Source organism: Tachyglossus aculeatus, chromosome 16 (assembly GCF_015852505.1).
Source record: "Tachyglossus aculeatus isolate mTacAcu1 chromosome 16, mTacAcu1.pri, whole genome shotgun sequence".
NCBI lineage: Eukaryota > Metazoa > Chordata > Mammalia > Monotremata > Tachyglossidae > Tachyglossus > Tachyglossus aculeatus.
This window is the reverse complement of record NC_052081.1, coordinates 36,096,227-36,111,909: the sequence shown is the minus strand read 5'-3', so window position 1 is coordinate 36,111,909 and position 15,683 is coordinate 36,096,227. Positions and strand designations below refer to the sequence as shown.

General features: G+C 50.8%; 1 protein-coding gene across 1 annotated transcript in view; it reads left to right on the top strand.

The window, feature by feature from the left end:
* Window positions 1–15,153, top strand: part of CNNM2 (cyclin and CBS domain divalent metal cation transport mediator 2) — a 120,348-nt gene extending 105,195 nt beyond the window's left edge. The window contains 2 exon segments of the mRNA XM_038758623.1: window positions 4,052–4,236; window positions 5,410–15,153. Coding sequence (XP_038614551.1) covers window positions 4,052–4,236; window positions 5,410–5,619 — 395 coding nt within the window. The 3' untranslated portion in view covers window positions 5,620–15,153.
* Window positions 15,154–15,683: the final 530 nt, after the last annotated feature.

The following is a 15,683-nucleotide window of genomic DNA, read 5'->3' as shown; positions in this document are numbered from 1 at the left end:
TAGCTAAAGGAACAGAAATACTGTGCTCCAAAATAAAAGAAGACTTGGATATTTTAACTCAAATGGTTGGGAGTCTCATTGGGGGAATCCTTGGGAAGGGAGCTATGTAGAATGGAAAATCCTGCCCTGAGGCAATCTCATCAGAGACCCCCATAATACTGGACAGATCTTTCTGGGGACCTTGGAGGGCCCTTAGCCCTTCTCCCTTTCTCCTGTTTTAAGTCAACATCACCTCACATTTTCAGGATCAGTTTCCTAAAAATAAAAATAACGAGTTCTGTGTGTGAGCGACTGTGTGGCACTTTTGCACCTGTCTTTCTGTTAAGTTGATTCCTTCTACTGGTAATTTATTTTAGCTCCTGTCTCCCCGCAGCTCGATGGTGAGCTTCTTCAGGGCAGGGATCCTGTCTACTGCGGTGGCCAGAGCCCGGGCTTTGGAGTCAGAGGTCATGGGTTCAAATCCCATCTCCGCCAATTGTCAGCTGTGTGACTTTGGGCAAGTCACTTAACTTCTTTGGGCCTCAGTTACCTCATCTGTAGAATGGGGACTAAGACTGTGAGCCCCCTGTGGGACAACCTGCTCACCTTGCAACCTCCACAGCGTTTAGAACAGTGCTTTGCTCATAGTAAGCGCTTAAGAAATGCAATCATTATTATTATTATTGTTACTAACCCTGTTTTGCTCTTCCGAGCATCAGGTATGGTGCTTTGCCCAGAATATATGCCCCGTAAATACATAGGGGCTTGATTGATTTGAACAGCTGTTGTATTAAACAGATGTGGTGTTCTGATGTACGAGAAAAGGATTCCTCCAGCTAAATAGTAGCTTCCATCGGGTCCTCTCACAAACCTGCCAGACACCCTAAATTTTTCAGCATTTTAATGTGTGTTAAGGCAATCGCCAGTAATTATTAGTGTCCGTGGGTGGAGAGCTCCGTATTCTGCACTAGTCTGAGCGTAAGAAATGTTCCATGTCAGTAGACCTAAAATCCAAATTGTATTTTCACAGCTCGATTGCGCCCTTGTGTCAGCTTGAGGTTTTGAGGCAGGATTCTAGTTCAACGTAAAACATTGGTGAAGGAAATTCAGGGGTAGATTTGCTTCACGTTATATCACTTGGGTCCTTTGGAAATAATAATAATAATAATGGCATTTGTTAAGTGCTTACTATGTGCCAGGCACTGTTCTAAGTGATGGGAATGTTCAGGGACAGTGGATTGGGAAGCAGTGAGGCCTAGTGGAAAGATCCAGGGCCCTTGGAGTCAGAGAACCTGGGTTCTAATCCTGGCTCTGCCATTTACCTACTCTGGCACCTTGGGCAAGTCAGCTTCTCTGTGACTCAGTTCCCTCATCTGCAAATTTCAATACCTCTTCTCTCTCCTACTTAGAATATGAGCCCCATATGGAACCTGATTTGTACAATGCTTGGCACTTAAGTGCTTAAGAAGTACCACAATTATTATGATTATATTGTTTTGATTATCCAAACAAGAATGGAAGGCAGTAATCTTGAGGAGTTGGCTTTTGTAAATCTCCCGGTCAGTGTCAGTCAGTTCTATTCTTTGAATGCCTACTTGGGTAAAGCAGTACTAAATTTTGGGAGGAGTAAAATTAGATTTAGCAGAAATGATCCCTGCCCTCAGGGAGTTTACAGTCTAGCAGGGGAGACAGACACTGGCATAAATGACAGGGAGGCTCTCCAGGTCATCTCACCATCCCAGTAACCTTAATAGCATGTAGAAAAAATTGAATCTTTTTTTTTTTTTTCTTTTTTTGCTCTGGTGAAATGAAAAACGTCTAAGGATAAATCTGCTTTCGGGAGATATGCGCCTCTTCTTCTGCTAGCAAGAAAAGCTTCTCAAAGCTTCTGCTCTTCCCAGCAAGTGTTAAGCATGAGCCAGTAGGAAGGATTATAAGAGCAGGTGCTGAGGACAGTTTCGGGGGGGGGAGCTTGCCCGAATCAGAGCTTAATATCAGGATTAGCCAGGCCTCTATCCACGGTAGAGGTGAGAACTGAAGCAGCGTGGCTCAGTGGAAAGAGCACGGGCTTTGGAGTCAGAGGTCATGGGTTCGAATCCCGGCTCTGCCATATGTCTGCTGTGTGACCTTGGGCAAGTCACTGAACTTCTCTGAACCTCAGTTACCTCGTCTGTAAGATGGGGATTAAGACTGCGAGCCCCATGTGGGACAACTTGATCACCTTGTATCCCCCCCCCCCCAGCGCTTAGAACAGTGCTTTGCACATAGTAAGTGCTTAACAAATGCCATCATTATTATTATTATTATTAACTGATGCCTCAGATATATACCTTAGCCCCCCTTGAATCTGGGGCTGCACTGGCAGAATCCCACAGTAAGGAAAACTCACTCCACTTCTATCCCTGTACCACGGGCCCCCGACCGTTCCTTCTGATGCCCCATCACCCTGCGTCCCGATAGACACGTGCTGTCGGAAGATCTCCTGATTCTGCTCTCCTCTTTCTACCCAAGGCACACAGTGTAACTATGTGTTTCTGGTACAACAAACTCTGGTCGATGCGTGAGGGTGAAATAACGCTGCAGGAGCGGGGTTTGGTAGAACGTGGAAGGGCGACCCTGCTTTACCGCCCGGGGAAACCCATTAGGGCTCTTCTTTGAGAGATTGCCTGGAGCTGGGTGTATATCCCCTGTGATCATTGTCTGGGTCAGACAAATAATTCTGGAAAATCAATCAATCAATCGTATTTATTGAGCGCTTACTGTGTGCAGAGCCCATGTGTGAGCTGCTTCCATGTTGTGAAATGGCCAAAGTGCTTTGTTGTTGAAGGGCAGGCTTGGTACGAGCATCATCATTCTCATCACCATCATCAGTGACCGCATTTATCAGGCACCCTCCTTATGCAGTGCCGTTATAACATTTAGAAGCAACATTTAGAGAAGCAGCATGGCTCAGTGGAAAGAGCACGGGCTCTGGAGTCAGAGGTCATGGGTTCGAATCCCGACTCCACCACATGTCTGCTGTGTGACCTTGGGCAAGTCACTCCATTTCTCTGAGCCTAAATGACCTCATCTGTAAAATGGGGATTAAGACTGTGAGCCTCACGTGGGACAACCTGATCACCTTGTAACCTCCCCAGCGCTTAGAACAGTGCTTTGCACATAGTAAGCGCTTAATAAATGCCATTATTATTATTATTTAGACAGGATGGATGTTTGTTTTTCTTGGCTTGAGGCCGTGTGGAAAGCCAGCAGGAAAGAAGCAGCGTGACGTAGTGGAAAGAGCACAGGCCCGGGAGTCAGAGGACCTGGGTTCTCGCCCTGGTTCCTCCACTTGTCTGCTGTGTGACTTAGGGCAAGTCACTTCACTTCTCTGTGCCGCAGTTACCTCATTTGTAAAATGGGGATTTAGACCGTGAGCCCTATGTGGGACAGGGAATGTCCCCTGATAAACCCTGTTTATCTTTTATCTACCCCAGCCCCTAGTACAGTGCCTGACACGTAGTAAGCACTTAACAAATACTTTTTTTTAAAAAAAAAAGTCTTTTTCCACTCTTGCCTTGGTCCACAAAACTCTACAGCACCAGATGTGACAAGATTAGTGATTTGCCCTATTGTAGTTTCCTGATGGTGACTCCCAGTAACTAGCAGTTGTGTATGCTCAGTTGAAGTGCATCAGGCATTTAAAATGGAGAACTCATTGTTTTTGTTTAGTGACTTATTTCAAGCTCAACATTGACGTGTGGGGACACAATTGCTGCCCTCAGGTGACCCAAGCCCAACAGGGAGTCGTGTTACAAACTATCTCGGCTATTGGAGATTTAGGATTATTGGTATCTAATTAATATAAATTAAAAACTAAAACTAGCAAATGCACTAACTCACTGAAGGGATGGGAAATTCAGTTCATTCTGCTTTTCAGTCCCCCACGTTCCCATTGGTGAATCCCTCCCGCGATGACAAAAGGGACTCAGTAGTCAGATGTACGATTGGTTATGTTTCCGAAAATCTAATTACCTTGTCATCTGTTGCCACAATTAGTTTTACAGTCGTCTGCTTTTCCTCCTTTTTATAGTGGAAAACAAGTCCCCTCCCCGTCCCTGTGGCTTGAACCATTCGGACTCTCTGAATCGCAGCGACAGGATTGATGCGGTGACCCCGACACTGGGGAGCAGTAACAACCAGCTCAATTCTTCTTTCCTCCAAGTGTACATCCCGGACTACTCAGTGAGAGCCCTCTCAGACATTCAGTTTGTCAAGGTAGGTGAAGTCTCAGGTGCAGATCCTCCACTGGTCCGCTCAGAATTCTCTGCTAACGATAAGTAGAGCGATAACCCAGACAGGGAAGGGCTTTTAACCGAACCCAATTCTGGGCCGTTCCCTGTTTTCGACGAATGACGGCTATCCAGTTGACCGTAGTTCTCTGGCTTTGCATTGCGGTGTCGGGTTTTTGAACTAGGAGTCGAACGGGGTCTCCGTGTATGTTCCAGAGAAGCCTCTAAAACCGTTCACCCGTCACCTTCAACTGGTGTATGTTACGGGTTGGAAAGCAATTTGTACTTCCCAATGTACAAAACGTACCAATTTGTACTTCCAAAGCGCTTAGTACAGTGCTCTGCACACAGTAAGCGCTCAATAAATACGATTGATGATGAAAGCAGAGCCCGTGGCCTAGTGTTCTGTCCCGCTTCAGCAGACAGAACATAAGTTAGCACACAGACGTCCCGTTGGCCGCGTGGAGGCCGAGGCCTGTCCCGTGACGACCGCCGGTCGGGCCGAGGAAGCCTGATTGTTGTGGCCCCGGCACCCCGACGCTGCCTTGAATCTTAGTGCCCGGGGAAACAATCAGTCAATCAATCAATCAATCAATCATATTTATTGAGCGCTTACTTTGTGCAGAGCACTGTACTAAGCACTTGGGAAGTACAAGTTGGCAACATATACAGTCCCTACCCAACAGTGGGCTCACAGTCTAAAAAGGGGAAGCAGCGTGGCTCAGTGGAAAGAGCCCGGGCTTTGGAGTCAGAGGTCATGGGTTCGGATCCCGGCTCTGCCGACTGTCAGCTGTGTGACTTTGGGCAAGCCACGTCACTTCTCTGGGCCTCAGTTCCCTCCTCTGGAAAATGGGGATTAAGACTGTGAGCCCCCCGTGGGGCAACCTCATCACCTTGTAACTTCCCCAGCGCTTAGAACAGTGCTTTGCCCGTAGTAAGCGCTTAGCATTATTATGCCTCCCACCCCTCAGACGAACAGCAAGTGGCAGGGTGGGAACCACTATGGGGAGACTAGAGCCCGGCCCTCGGAGTGGGGTAGGCGTGGGCTAAATGATCCATTCTGGAGAGAAGCGGAGAGCTGAAGGGAGGAGAGTTTTCATTGCCTTTTGGGGGCTCGGGGGGTGGGGGGGGTCTGTCCCTTCTTATGTGTTGGCCTCAGATCACCAGACAGCAGTACCAAAATGCCCTGATGGCTTCCCGGATGGACAAAACCCCGCAGTCGTCGGACAGCGAAAACACAAAAATCGAACTGACTCTCACGGAGCTGCATGACGGCTTGCCGGACGAGACGGCAAACCTGCTCAATGAACAGAACTGCGTCACTCACAAAGCGGCCAATCACAGTCTGCACAGTGAAGGCGCCATCTAAAACCACCTGGGCCCCACGTCCTCCCTCCCGCCCTCTCTTCTCCCTCACCCGCCCACGGCCACCCCACCGTCTCCGCGCGCCTCCCCTCCGACCGCAACTCCCCATCAGTAAGGACTTGGGTGCCGGACTGCGTTCTGCGGCATCCCGAGACCAGAGACTGCGTGCCCTTTTGGGGAGCGAAAGCGGAAGAGATGCGACGGGGTGGAAGCGGGTTGGGGAGATGACTGAGACAGACTCCCGGGAAGCGGAAGGCGAGATGGTGGAAACGGTGAATGTCCTCCTGACGGAAGGGGGATCGGGTCATTTTCTCAGCTGCAGCTTTCATCCTCGTTTGCTGGCCTCCTTCCTAATTATGCATGAGGAAGCTCCGATCATTGCAATTTATTTTTTTTTTTCAAGCGATCAGGTTTTTCAGAAACATCCGGCGGCATTTTAAGTTGCTGCCCTTCCTCCCAAGCTCGGCCACTATACCATGGGGAATGGATCCCCGCTTCCCTCCACCCCCACCGCCCGCTTACAGTGGACTTCTCCTTCCAGGTTTTTTCCCCCCAGCCTTTCCGGGCCCTCTCTGCCACTAACACTGGCTTGGGCCCGCGCCTCGTCCGAGCAAAAGCCAAGAAAACCTGGGTTCCCGGCATCCCCATATCGGACCGTGGGCCCGGGGAGGAGACGTCGAGTGGCTCCGGAACCTCGTGCCCTAAAGGAAGATGGGAATTTCGGTGGGGAACGTTCCTTGGCTCTCACACTAAAGTATTATTTCCTCAGCCAAGCGAGCTTTACTGCATTTTCAACCAGGGCGGGGGGGGAAGTGGGGAGGGGGGAGCAGTCACATTTACCAGAGCAACGCACCAGGTGACCCCAGAACAGCGGGGCCCGCGTTGGCGTTGTGGAGATCTCAGGTGAAATCCAGCCCCTCTCCCCACCTTGGTCAGTATGCGTGTTCACCAGAGGACGGAGTCTCCAAAGCGAAGCCCCCCATCCTCTCCCCATCCTCACCGAAGCTCTGAATAGTCTGGTGGGCTACGATTCTGTTCGTCCCCTCCCCTCTCCCTTCATCCTCGAATGTTGTCGACTCCAGATGCTGCTAAGATGATGCCAAAAGGAAATCCCCTCTGTGGCTTTGAAGTAGAAAGATTATACGGCCTAGAACCCTGCTCCCTTCCTCGCTGAAACCGCCCTGGGCTCTTTAAAGAGATTTCCCTTTGCAACTCGGCCCTCGGGCCGGTGGTGGGATTTCCCAAAAGGGCTTTCCTCTTCTCTTTCCGCCCACTGCTCCTTTCAGGGACCTGGGCTCCACATCCTCCCTCCCACGGGTCTAACTGCCAAACCCGGGCCTTGCGCCTGGCCTGGACGTAGGCCTGACCGGACGCCCCAAGGACGGCTGACGAAACGTGTCACGGGGTGGGCTCGGGAGGGGCGGCACCTGTCCCCAAAAGACTCCTCTCCTGTGGCCCGGGTGGGATATATAGGCCCAAAAAAAAAAAAAAATTCCGAAAGTAACGTCCAGTGCCCCGTGCCTACCGGCAGCCATCCGATCTTTGGCGTTCCAAGGTTTCAAGATCCAGGGAGGTCTCCAGTGTTACATTCCCCTCTCCCTGCTGGCGGCCCGATTAAAGATCGCTGTCTGACACCTTCCACTGCTCCCCATCCTCTTTGGCCTGATGACCAAAGAGACGACCCTCGCCCTGGCCCCCCACTGATCCCCCACCGGCCACAAGATAGCTCGCTCCCAACCAGGAGGCCAGAAGCAGAACGTGCTTGCAGGGAATTGCCTGGGTCTTAATTTTGTCTTCTCTTCAAGCCAAACTCCATGTCGGGTAGTAGAATCTAGCCAGCGTGCATTTTTGGATGACTGAATCCTCAGCTTATTCTCCTTTTGAGTGCTATCTTAAAGGCAGTGTGATTTGTGATGGCAGTATTAATGTTTCGAGATAAAAGTTGATTGTGACGTGGGTCCGTGTTCCAAATGGACACTAGCAGATCATGTAGCATTGCCCCGTGGGCTTCGACCTCATTCCAGCTCTGGCTCCCACGATCAGCTCCTCCATCCTCTCTCTCTCCCTCTTGTTTTTCTTTCTCTCTCATTCTTCTCTCTCTCTCTCTTCCCCCACTTCTCCTTCTCCTTCTCCCTCCCCCCCACCCCACCTTCATGCTCCAGGAAAGGACACCTGTCCATTCTGCTGATACCATTTCCCCGATTATTGCTTTGATGCCAGGCCCGATGGGTGGTTTCTGAGAGAGTGCAATATTCTAGTTGCAGCTCCCAGTCTGTCACAGGCTCCGTGGGCCGAGCCGGGGAGGGAGGACGAGATGGAGGTCCCGGCCTTTGGGAGAATTTATTTTGCTCTCAGTTGAAAGGTGTATCTCTGTTACGTGAGCAACACCTAAGCAAAGGTGTCCCCTTTTGACTTTTTCGCCTCCCAGGGGGCATCTCTGCAGTGGAGATGGTTCAGTGGTCCATTGATGAACTCGGCCCAGGTCCACTCCATGGACTAGGACGCATAGCGGTGGGGGGCAATCGGATGTTCAGACCCACCTCCGCGTTAGTCAACTTGAAGCTGTCATTTTCCTTTTTGCCCCAGTTTTGTTCGTGGAGCCCTGGGGCTTCCCTTTGCTCCAAGGAGGCCAGGATCTTGCAGTATTATTTCCCCTGCAGCTCCCCCGAAGCACCACCTCGCTGGCGTTGGCCTCTGTGAGGGTGGCAGCAGCCCTGAAGGAGTCGATCCTGAGGCCCCAGAGCCATCGGCCGCAAGTTGGGAAGCCGAGTGCTCCCTTCCTGGCTTCCCAAGACCATCATCAGGGAGGTGAATGTGAGGCACTTCCCAACTCCTATCAGAGACCTCCCGATCGAGGTCTCCGTTTTATCTGGGCCCCAGCCCTGAGCGAAAGTACTGAGCCTCATAAAACAGAATCCCTGGAGGGCAGAATCGTGGGTACCAAACTCCCCAAACAGGAGAGGGAAGCAGACCGTAGGTACCACTCTTGGTTTTGGGTTAAAGGAGGCAGGAAGGTGAGAACTACATTCTGCCAGGGAATTTGTGTTCAGTTCCATGATATGGCCTCTGGAGAGTTGTCTTGTAAAGACACCAGCGATGGCAGCCACAAAATAAAGTCCCGGGTTGTTGTCATCCGTCTCCCACCCACCCACCCCAGACTCACAGCCCAGCAGTCTCGGGAGAGAGATAATCTCATGTATTTTTGCAACTCATTTGTTTTCTCCTTCTTAAAATAGACCAAACTGAGTCATACCTAGGCTGCATCTTGGTGAAAGACTTGGCCCTCAGGCGAGAGCCAGGAATCCTCCCAGTAGGAGTAATAATATTTATTAAGCCCTTACTGTGTGCAGAGCATTGTACTAAACTTTGTAGTGCCGTACTAAACTCCTATTCACTTGAGCTTCTGATCAGTACCGCTGACCTGAGGCCCCATTAATAGCTCGGTGGGTTTTTGCTCTCCTGAAAGGTGAGCTCGCGGGGAAAATCTCTTGAACAAGAAACTTTTACTATTTCAAACCTACTTGGAGCTTTTGCCACTGAAATCTGGAAGGGTTTAGTCCCAGTGATCCACTAATCGAACGGCCCCCTAATCCTCTAGACTGGAAGCTTGTTAAGGGCAGGAAATGTGTTTGCTATTTCTGCTGTATTGTCCTCTCCCAAGTGCTTAGTTCAGTGCTCTGCACATAGTGCTCAATAAATACCATTGATCGACTGATTAATTGTCTATCACACCGTTGTCAGAGGTCAAGAGGGAGTGAAAAGTACCAACGGGGGCCCCCAGTGTCGTTCCAAACTTGGACAAAGTGCCCTTGCTCTCTCTGATCCCGAATAATTGCTGGGACTCACTCTTTCCAGATCGAGACTCTCATCCCTCTTGGTGACTATCGAAATTTCGAGTCCAGATTGTGTTCTGGTTCTTCACTCACCCACAGCCTTGCCCAAGTTTTCGGGAGGCAAGGCCCACTTCGAATTTCCGACTTTTCGTGAAACCGGGTGCATTGTTTATTCCTCGGAAGTGGAGGATTCTTCAGAGTTCAGTTTTCTCCCCGAATGTGGTTTGGATTTGTGGGCAAGGTTGCTACTGCCTACGATCGGTGTTCAGCTTAGTACTAAAGTCAGGGGACAATGTCTGACGCAAGAGTGCTGTGGGGAGAGAACCAGCATTTCTGCTACCGGCATTCACGTGAAGTTTTTTTGAAGGGAACGAGGGCCTTCAACGGTCTCAAAGCGCCGCACCTGTAAATGCATTTTGACCTTCGTCAAATCTCTGGATTGGAAAATAGGCTCCTGGGTTGCCATCGGGATGTTGGTACTGTGACTTTGCCGTTTTTGAGGTACGAGGAGAGAGTGGTTCTCCGTCCCAACTTGTATGGTGCTGGTCTGGAGATGATAAATTGCACCGAGACCCTGCTTGGGAGCGAATCTTCCGAGTATTTCTCTCAGCAAACTTGGTATTTGTTTTTTTTTGCCCCGGGGAATCTGAATCTGATTGACCGACTAATCCACCTTCCCATCAAAAGGCTCCTGGGTGAACGGTGAGAGGATGAATGCCCGGCTGGGCTGTTGTTTCTGGGGGGCTTCAGCTGAGCAGGAGCTTGGAGCCTGAGGAGGAGGAAGGTTGACAACCCAAGATGAACCAGAACTTGCTAACCTCTGGGTGGGATAGTCGCCTTTTCTAGGAAAGTTTAATCAGCGACCCCTTCCAGGGCTTGAAACAGGCCCGGATGCCCAGGAATTTGCATCTGCGAGTAGGTGGTTTTTCAAATATTCCAATCGCTGGTGATTTTGGAGGCCAGAGTGAAGAGACTCTGATTTGGACAACGGAAGTAGTAGTCCAATTTGGTGAAGCAAAACAAATACAGGTTTTCCGGAGTCGAGAGAGGGTTTTTTTTTTTTTCTTTTTGTGTTTTTTGAGGTTTTTTTGTTTGTTTTGAACACGAAGGCTTTATATACTGATTAGTGGATTCTGTGTACCTCAGGGTGTATCTCTCTTAATGATGTCAAATAATTTTCCGTCCTATTTGTGCAAGGTGATTTGTAAGTTGACGTCGGACTAACTGGGAGGGGTGTCTCTGTCCCGCTGCTGAGGGAGCCAGGCCAGCCTCGACCGGGTTGCCCTCACAAAGAAACGCTCGAGCTTTCGCCCTGGCCCCGGCATTTCCCGTCCCTCTCCTCCTTTGGATTAATCCACCACCTTCCCCTGCATCTTATTGTTGCAGTTTACTCGGGTGTTTGGTGTCGCCTCCATGCTGGGAGAACGGTGGACCCGCCTCATTTAGTTGGGGGTTGGTTATTTTCTATTTAAGTTGCCCGTTTGTTTGGACCCTTCTTCCTCCTTTCCCCCACCCCCTCCACTTTAGCATTTCTTCCATCCCCACCTTCCCGAATGTTTCCCAGAGAACCCTCGAGGAGGCCGGTATATTGGAATGGATTGGTTGCGAGGACTAGCAGTTGGCAAATCCGTAAAAGAGAGCAAGGCAGGAGATGGGGATGGGACTGCCGGCTCTTAGGGAACGGATCCCGGGATCTTCGTACTTGTGATCTCCAGAGCGTTTGGCTCAGCAGAATTGCGGGCAGGCAGTGAGTCCTAAAGACTTCACCTATATTCATTTTTGGATGTCCTGGGCTGGAGATTGAGGCCCAGCGTTACAGGCCTGGAATGGAAACCAGCCTTCCCGCCCAAAGCGGATAGATTGAGAGACTTTATATGCATCAGAGGCACGACACATCCGAGTTTCTGTGTAGTTGAATGGACTCACGGGTCCAACTCAGCACTCTTACTGTTCCCAGTAGTAAAGATGAATGATTTCATGATCCCCCCAGTCATTGGTACCTTCACGCTCTGGGACCAGATTCACGTTCCTTTAATCTGGGTTCCACCTCGAGGCCCCATTCTTTCCAACTCGAGGAATGCCAACGGGACATCCAAGGTGTCTGGGGAGGAGGAAGAAGGAGAGAAGATGCGCAAATGGGTTTGTTTGTAAGACATGCGAGTGGCAGGGGTTGTTTCTCCCAAAGTGTAGGTTTTGCAGACCCAAACTGGAGAACTTGTCACTAGGCAAAGCAGGTGATTAGCAGTGGTCAGTGCCAGGGTTAAGGTTAAGGCTTGACTTCTCTTAGGTGGTGGAAAAGTAGCCTCTTGCCCTATGGGTTGGCAAAGACCAAATTCGCTTTCCTCAGAGTGATAGATGATTATCCTCTTCCATTATCGTGATTAAACTCACCTGGAGATTTTAAACTCTCCAGCCCATGTTCCGTCCTGTCCTTTCCCTGCAGTATCTTGGGTGGGGAGAGGGTGGCCCTGGGGCTTCCCCGAGGGAGCCGAACCTTCTATTCCTTGATATGCGCTTCCTGGATTGTCGTCACCGTGCTGGTTTCACTTCATGCCTGAATCGTGTAACTCCCTCACCTGTTATTTTATGTTATTATTTATTATCCTGTAAATACGTCTCGTCTCACGTCACCCAGCACTCGGTCAGCGTAAGAGAACCTGGGGTTCTTCAGCCTGTTGAACCATGAATATGTAAGGGTTCGATGTTTCCACGGGGAAGGAAAGGTTATTTTAAGGCTTTGGAGGAGAAGGATTTTCACTGTCCCAGCTTCCCCCTTCCCCTCGGGTCCGGAGTCCGTAAGTGGACCAGGGGCTGCCAGCGTTTTGCTGCCTTGAAATGTCAAAACCGTGATGAGAAGCTGTGTTGGCGGCCTAGATTTGGGGGACGTAGGGGGTGGCGGAGAGGGACGGCCTGCGGGAGGGTGGCTGAAGTGAGGATCTCTCCTAATGAGCGGGGACTTTGAGGGAGGACTTCCAGATTCTCCCTTAGTGAGCAAGGAGAGGCCTCTCTGTTTCCAGAGCAGCTGGAAGGGGGTTGGAGCCCGTTGCTTTGTGGAGGGACTTGTAGGGAAAATTCAAGGTGGCTGGGAAAAGGTGCTGGCGACGGGAGAGCCTTCTCCGGCAAGCCGCTCAGATGGAAGTGTGGCTCCGGCTTTGCCAGGAAGCTGGAAGAGCCTCCTCTCGTTCTGAAATCCCAAAGCCCGGTTGCAGAGAGTTTTCAGGGCTCCGGTAGCCAGCCCGAGCTCCAACCACCAAACCTGGTGAGGCCCTGGTGTGGCCAGGCTTGGCCGCCCTGTTTCTGGGTGGCCTGAAACCCTGGGTGGCCCTGTTTGGTGCCAATTTGTACTTCCCAAGCGCTTAGTACAGTGCTCTGCACGTAGTAAGCGCTCAATAAATACGATTGATGATGATGACGGGCCTGATCCGTGAGGTGGGGCGGGGGAACGTGCCCTCTCCTTTTCCCCCATCTATATGTAAAGTCGCCGCTCGACCGTGGTAAGAGCTGCCTTTGGGCCGTGTAAACCGACTGACCGCTCCTCTGCTTCCTGAACTGGTCTTACGCCTTTTATTTTTAATGCCCGTGCTCCCCGACTCACCTTGGAGATATCCATGCTGGACCGGAGCAGCAGCCTACAGCCCGCCCTTCCATCCAGAAAGAATTCCCACCGTCCGGCTTACTTTCCATCCTCTTCGGTCTTCGCCAGTTGTATCATATTGTACATTGGTATTTCCCCGCCGCAGCGTTCCAAACCCGGAATTCCGAACTATGTACATAAACCCGAAGAAGCACAAGTGAAACGGATGGAAAGTGTACACATTTCACGAGCTGTCGTAATGAACGCATTTTATAATATAAATGATGTAGATTTGCAATCTCTTTTATTTATTTTGTACCTGATTTATCTGTATATTTTGTGATTGGTTAAAAGGTTTTTTTTTTTTTGTTTCTATTATTCTTTTTAGATAAATGATGATTTTTCTGTTCAGTCTTCCAGCTGCCGTGGTTTTTCTGTTCCACCTCCGTTTGTATTACGCTGCTCATTCTCACCTCCCGGCCCCCCGGCCCACTTAACCATCTGCACGGCTGGGCTTAACTCTTAAAACCCCAGCTGCTTCTCGACCCTGCCCCGGTTTCCCCCGGCTCTGGGCCGGAGGGAGCAGACTTGGCTTGTTGACCGGACCGATTGGACTTGGGGTGAGTTCCTCTTGCAGGTCAGTAATTAGCCGCCCCTCCCCGGCTCCTCTCCTGCGGAGTGTCTTGATCGGCCCCCCCGAAACTCAGCGGTTCTGCCCTTCGCGGAGAGCGGCCCCCCTCCAAGAGGCGACCGGCCCTTTTCTCCCACCCTGTGCGGGCTGACGGGGGGTGTGTGGTTGCGACCTCCGATCCCTGCCGATCGTAAAGCTTGGCCGGCGGTGGGGACCGGAGCCCAGGTTGGGGGGACGTCCCTGGAACCCCACTTGGGGAATTAAAAGCAGCGAGGGGTCGAGTACGGTCGGCAGATGGAAGGCGGAGCAAAGTCTGTTCTCCTTTACAGCAGAAACTCTCCCGTGTCTACGCGTCTTCCGTAGTCTTCGTCACCCCCTCGGCTCACGTCTGTCCGACCTTCCTTTTTCCCCCTTCCCCGCTCCTCTGTCAGTGGGATAGAAGGCGGCTAGAGGTTGACCTGACCAGACTTTCAGGTACCCCGAGCTGTTCACACCCTTGGGCTGCAGCTCTTTGGTTTTCTGGCCCTTCTCGAGAGGCAGGCCTTCCTTCGCTTGGACGCCTCTCTTGCCGTTTTATTTATTTAACCCCCGTGTCGCGTGCATCTGCCTGAGCTGCAGTTCACTCGCATCCGTCCTGAGCTGCAGTTCACTCGCATTCGTCCCGGTTCTCCGTTGAAGACCGCCGACCGGCCGCTTTTATTTAGCGGAGAGCCGGCCCTCGGCGAGAGAGAGAGAGGAAGAGGTATCGCCGGGGTCTGTTTCAGCTCCCTGCCCCAACTCCGCGTCGGGGATCCAGTTCGTTTCCTCTTTCCCGTCGCACGGTCCGGGCCGAGCCCCCGCTTGGGTCAAAAGCTCTGCTTCCCGGGAGGTGATTGCCGTCCCGGGAAAGGGGAAGGGCAGCAGCCCTCCTAACCCTCTGGGACTCCTGCCGAATGACGGAAAGTCAAACCGTCTTAACGCACCCTCCCCGCCTAACCAAGGCCTGCCTTCGTGTTGGAAGTTAGAATGGGAAGCGTTCGTTTCCCTCAGCCGGACTCTCCCTCTCTGTCGTCTTGGCTAGTGCTTTCCCACTTCCCAAATTTGCCTAGTTTCCAGCTTGACTCAGGAACTGTCTCAAGGGAAGTCAAGGAAAGACTCAGTTGGCTTAAACTGTGACCTGTGATTTTTCGCTTTGCACACGCGCGACCACATAAAGTTGTCGGTTTTTACGCTTCATTGGGAAAGTGCTCCTTTGGGCTTCTGTTCGGCATCTCAAACGCGCTCCTTGTCCCCCCCACTCTCAGCATTTATATTTGATGGTATCAAACTCAATCGAGAGGTTCTTGTGGAGAAAGTGACTGGAGTAAACAGACTGACTTTTTACGGCCTGGACTGGTTTCTGGAAACTGTCATTTTATACTTTTTGAAAGGCGATGACTTTATTAAAGAGATGATTCCTAATTAAAGCTGAAAAAAAAAGTTGAATTATATTGAATGGCTAATAAACTCTTTTGCTTTCTTTGTACCGTTTGATCATTTCCCCCTCTCCCACCGTTTTGAGGACCTTTCTTCTAATCTGTTCTTGCTTTCTCCTGCCAGCTTGGGAGGGTAATGAAGAGCCCGAGGCAAAGTAACCGCTCTTGAGCTCTGGGGATAGAAGTGTAAGAGAATCGGGGCTCACAGTTCTGCACAAGGTGGGTTTTGGTCCAAGAAATTTGACGACTTTGGAGAACACCGGTCATCCTCAACCCGGTATTATGCTGGGGGTGAGATGAAGTCACTTTTTTTTTACTCTTAAGCCCCTCTCTGAAAAGTGTGCACAGATTCTTGAAGTAGATTTATTGTTTTCACAGCCTCTGAACGGGGACTTGACATACGAAGGTAGGTGGGTCTTTAAACTCCAAGTTAGTTAACTGTAACGGCCAAAAATGGGGGAAAGTGCTTGGAGAACTTGCTGTGTCCTTTACTTGCAGACCTTTTTCTGGCGCCCAGATTAAATGCTGAGCAAAGTCGCTCCTGCTGACTGCATAGATGCAGTTGTTCTAATGTTC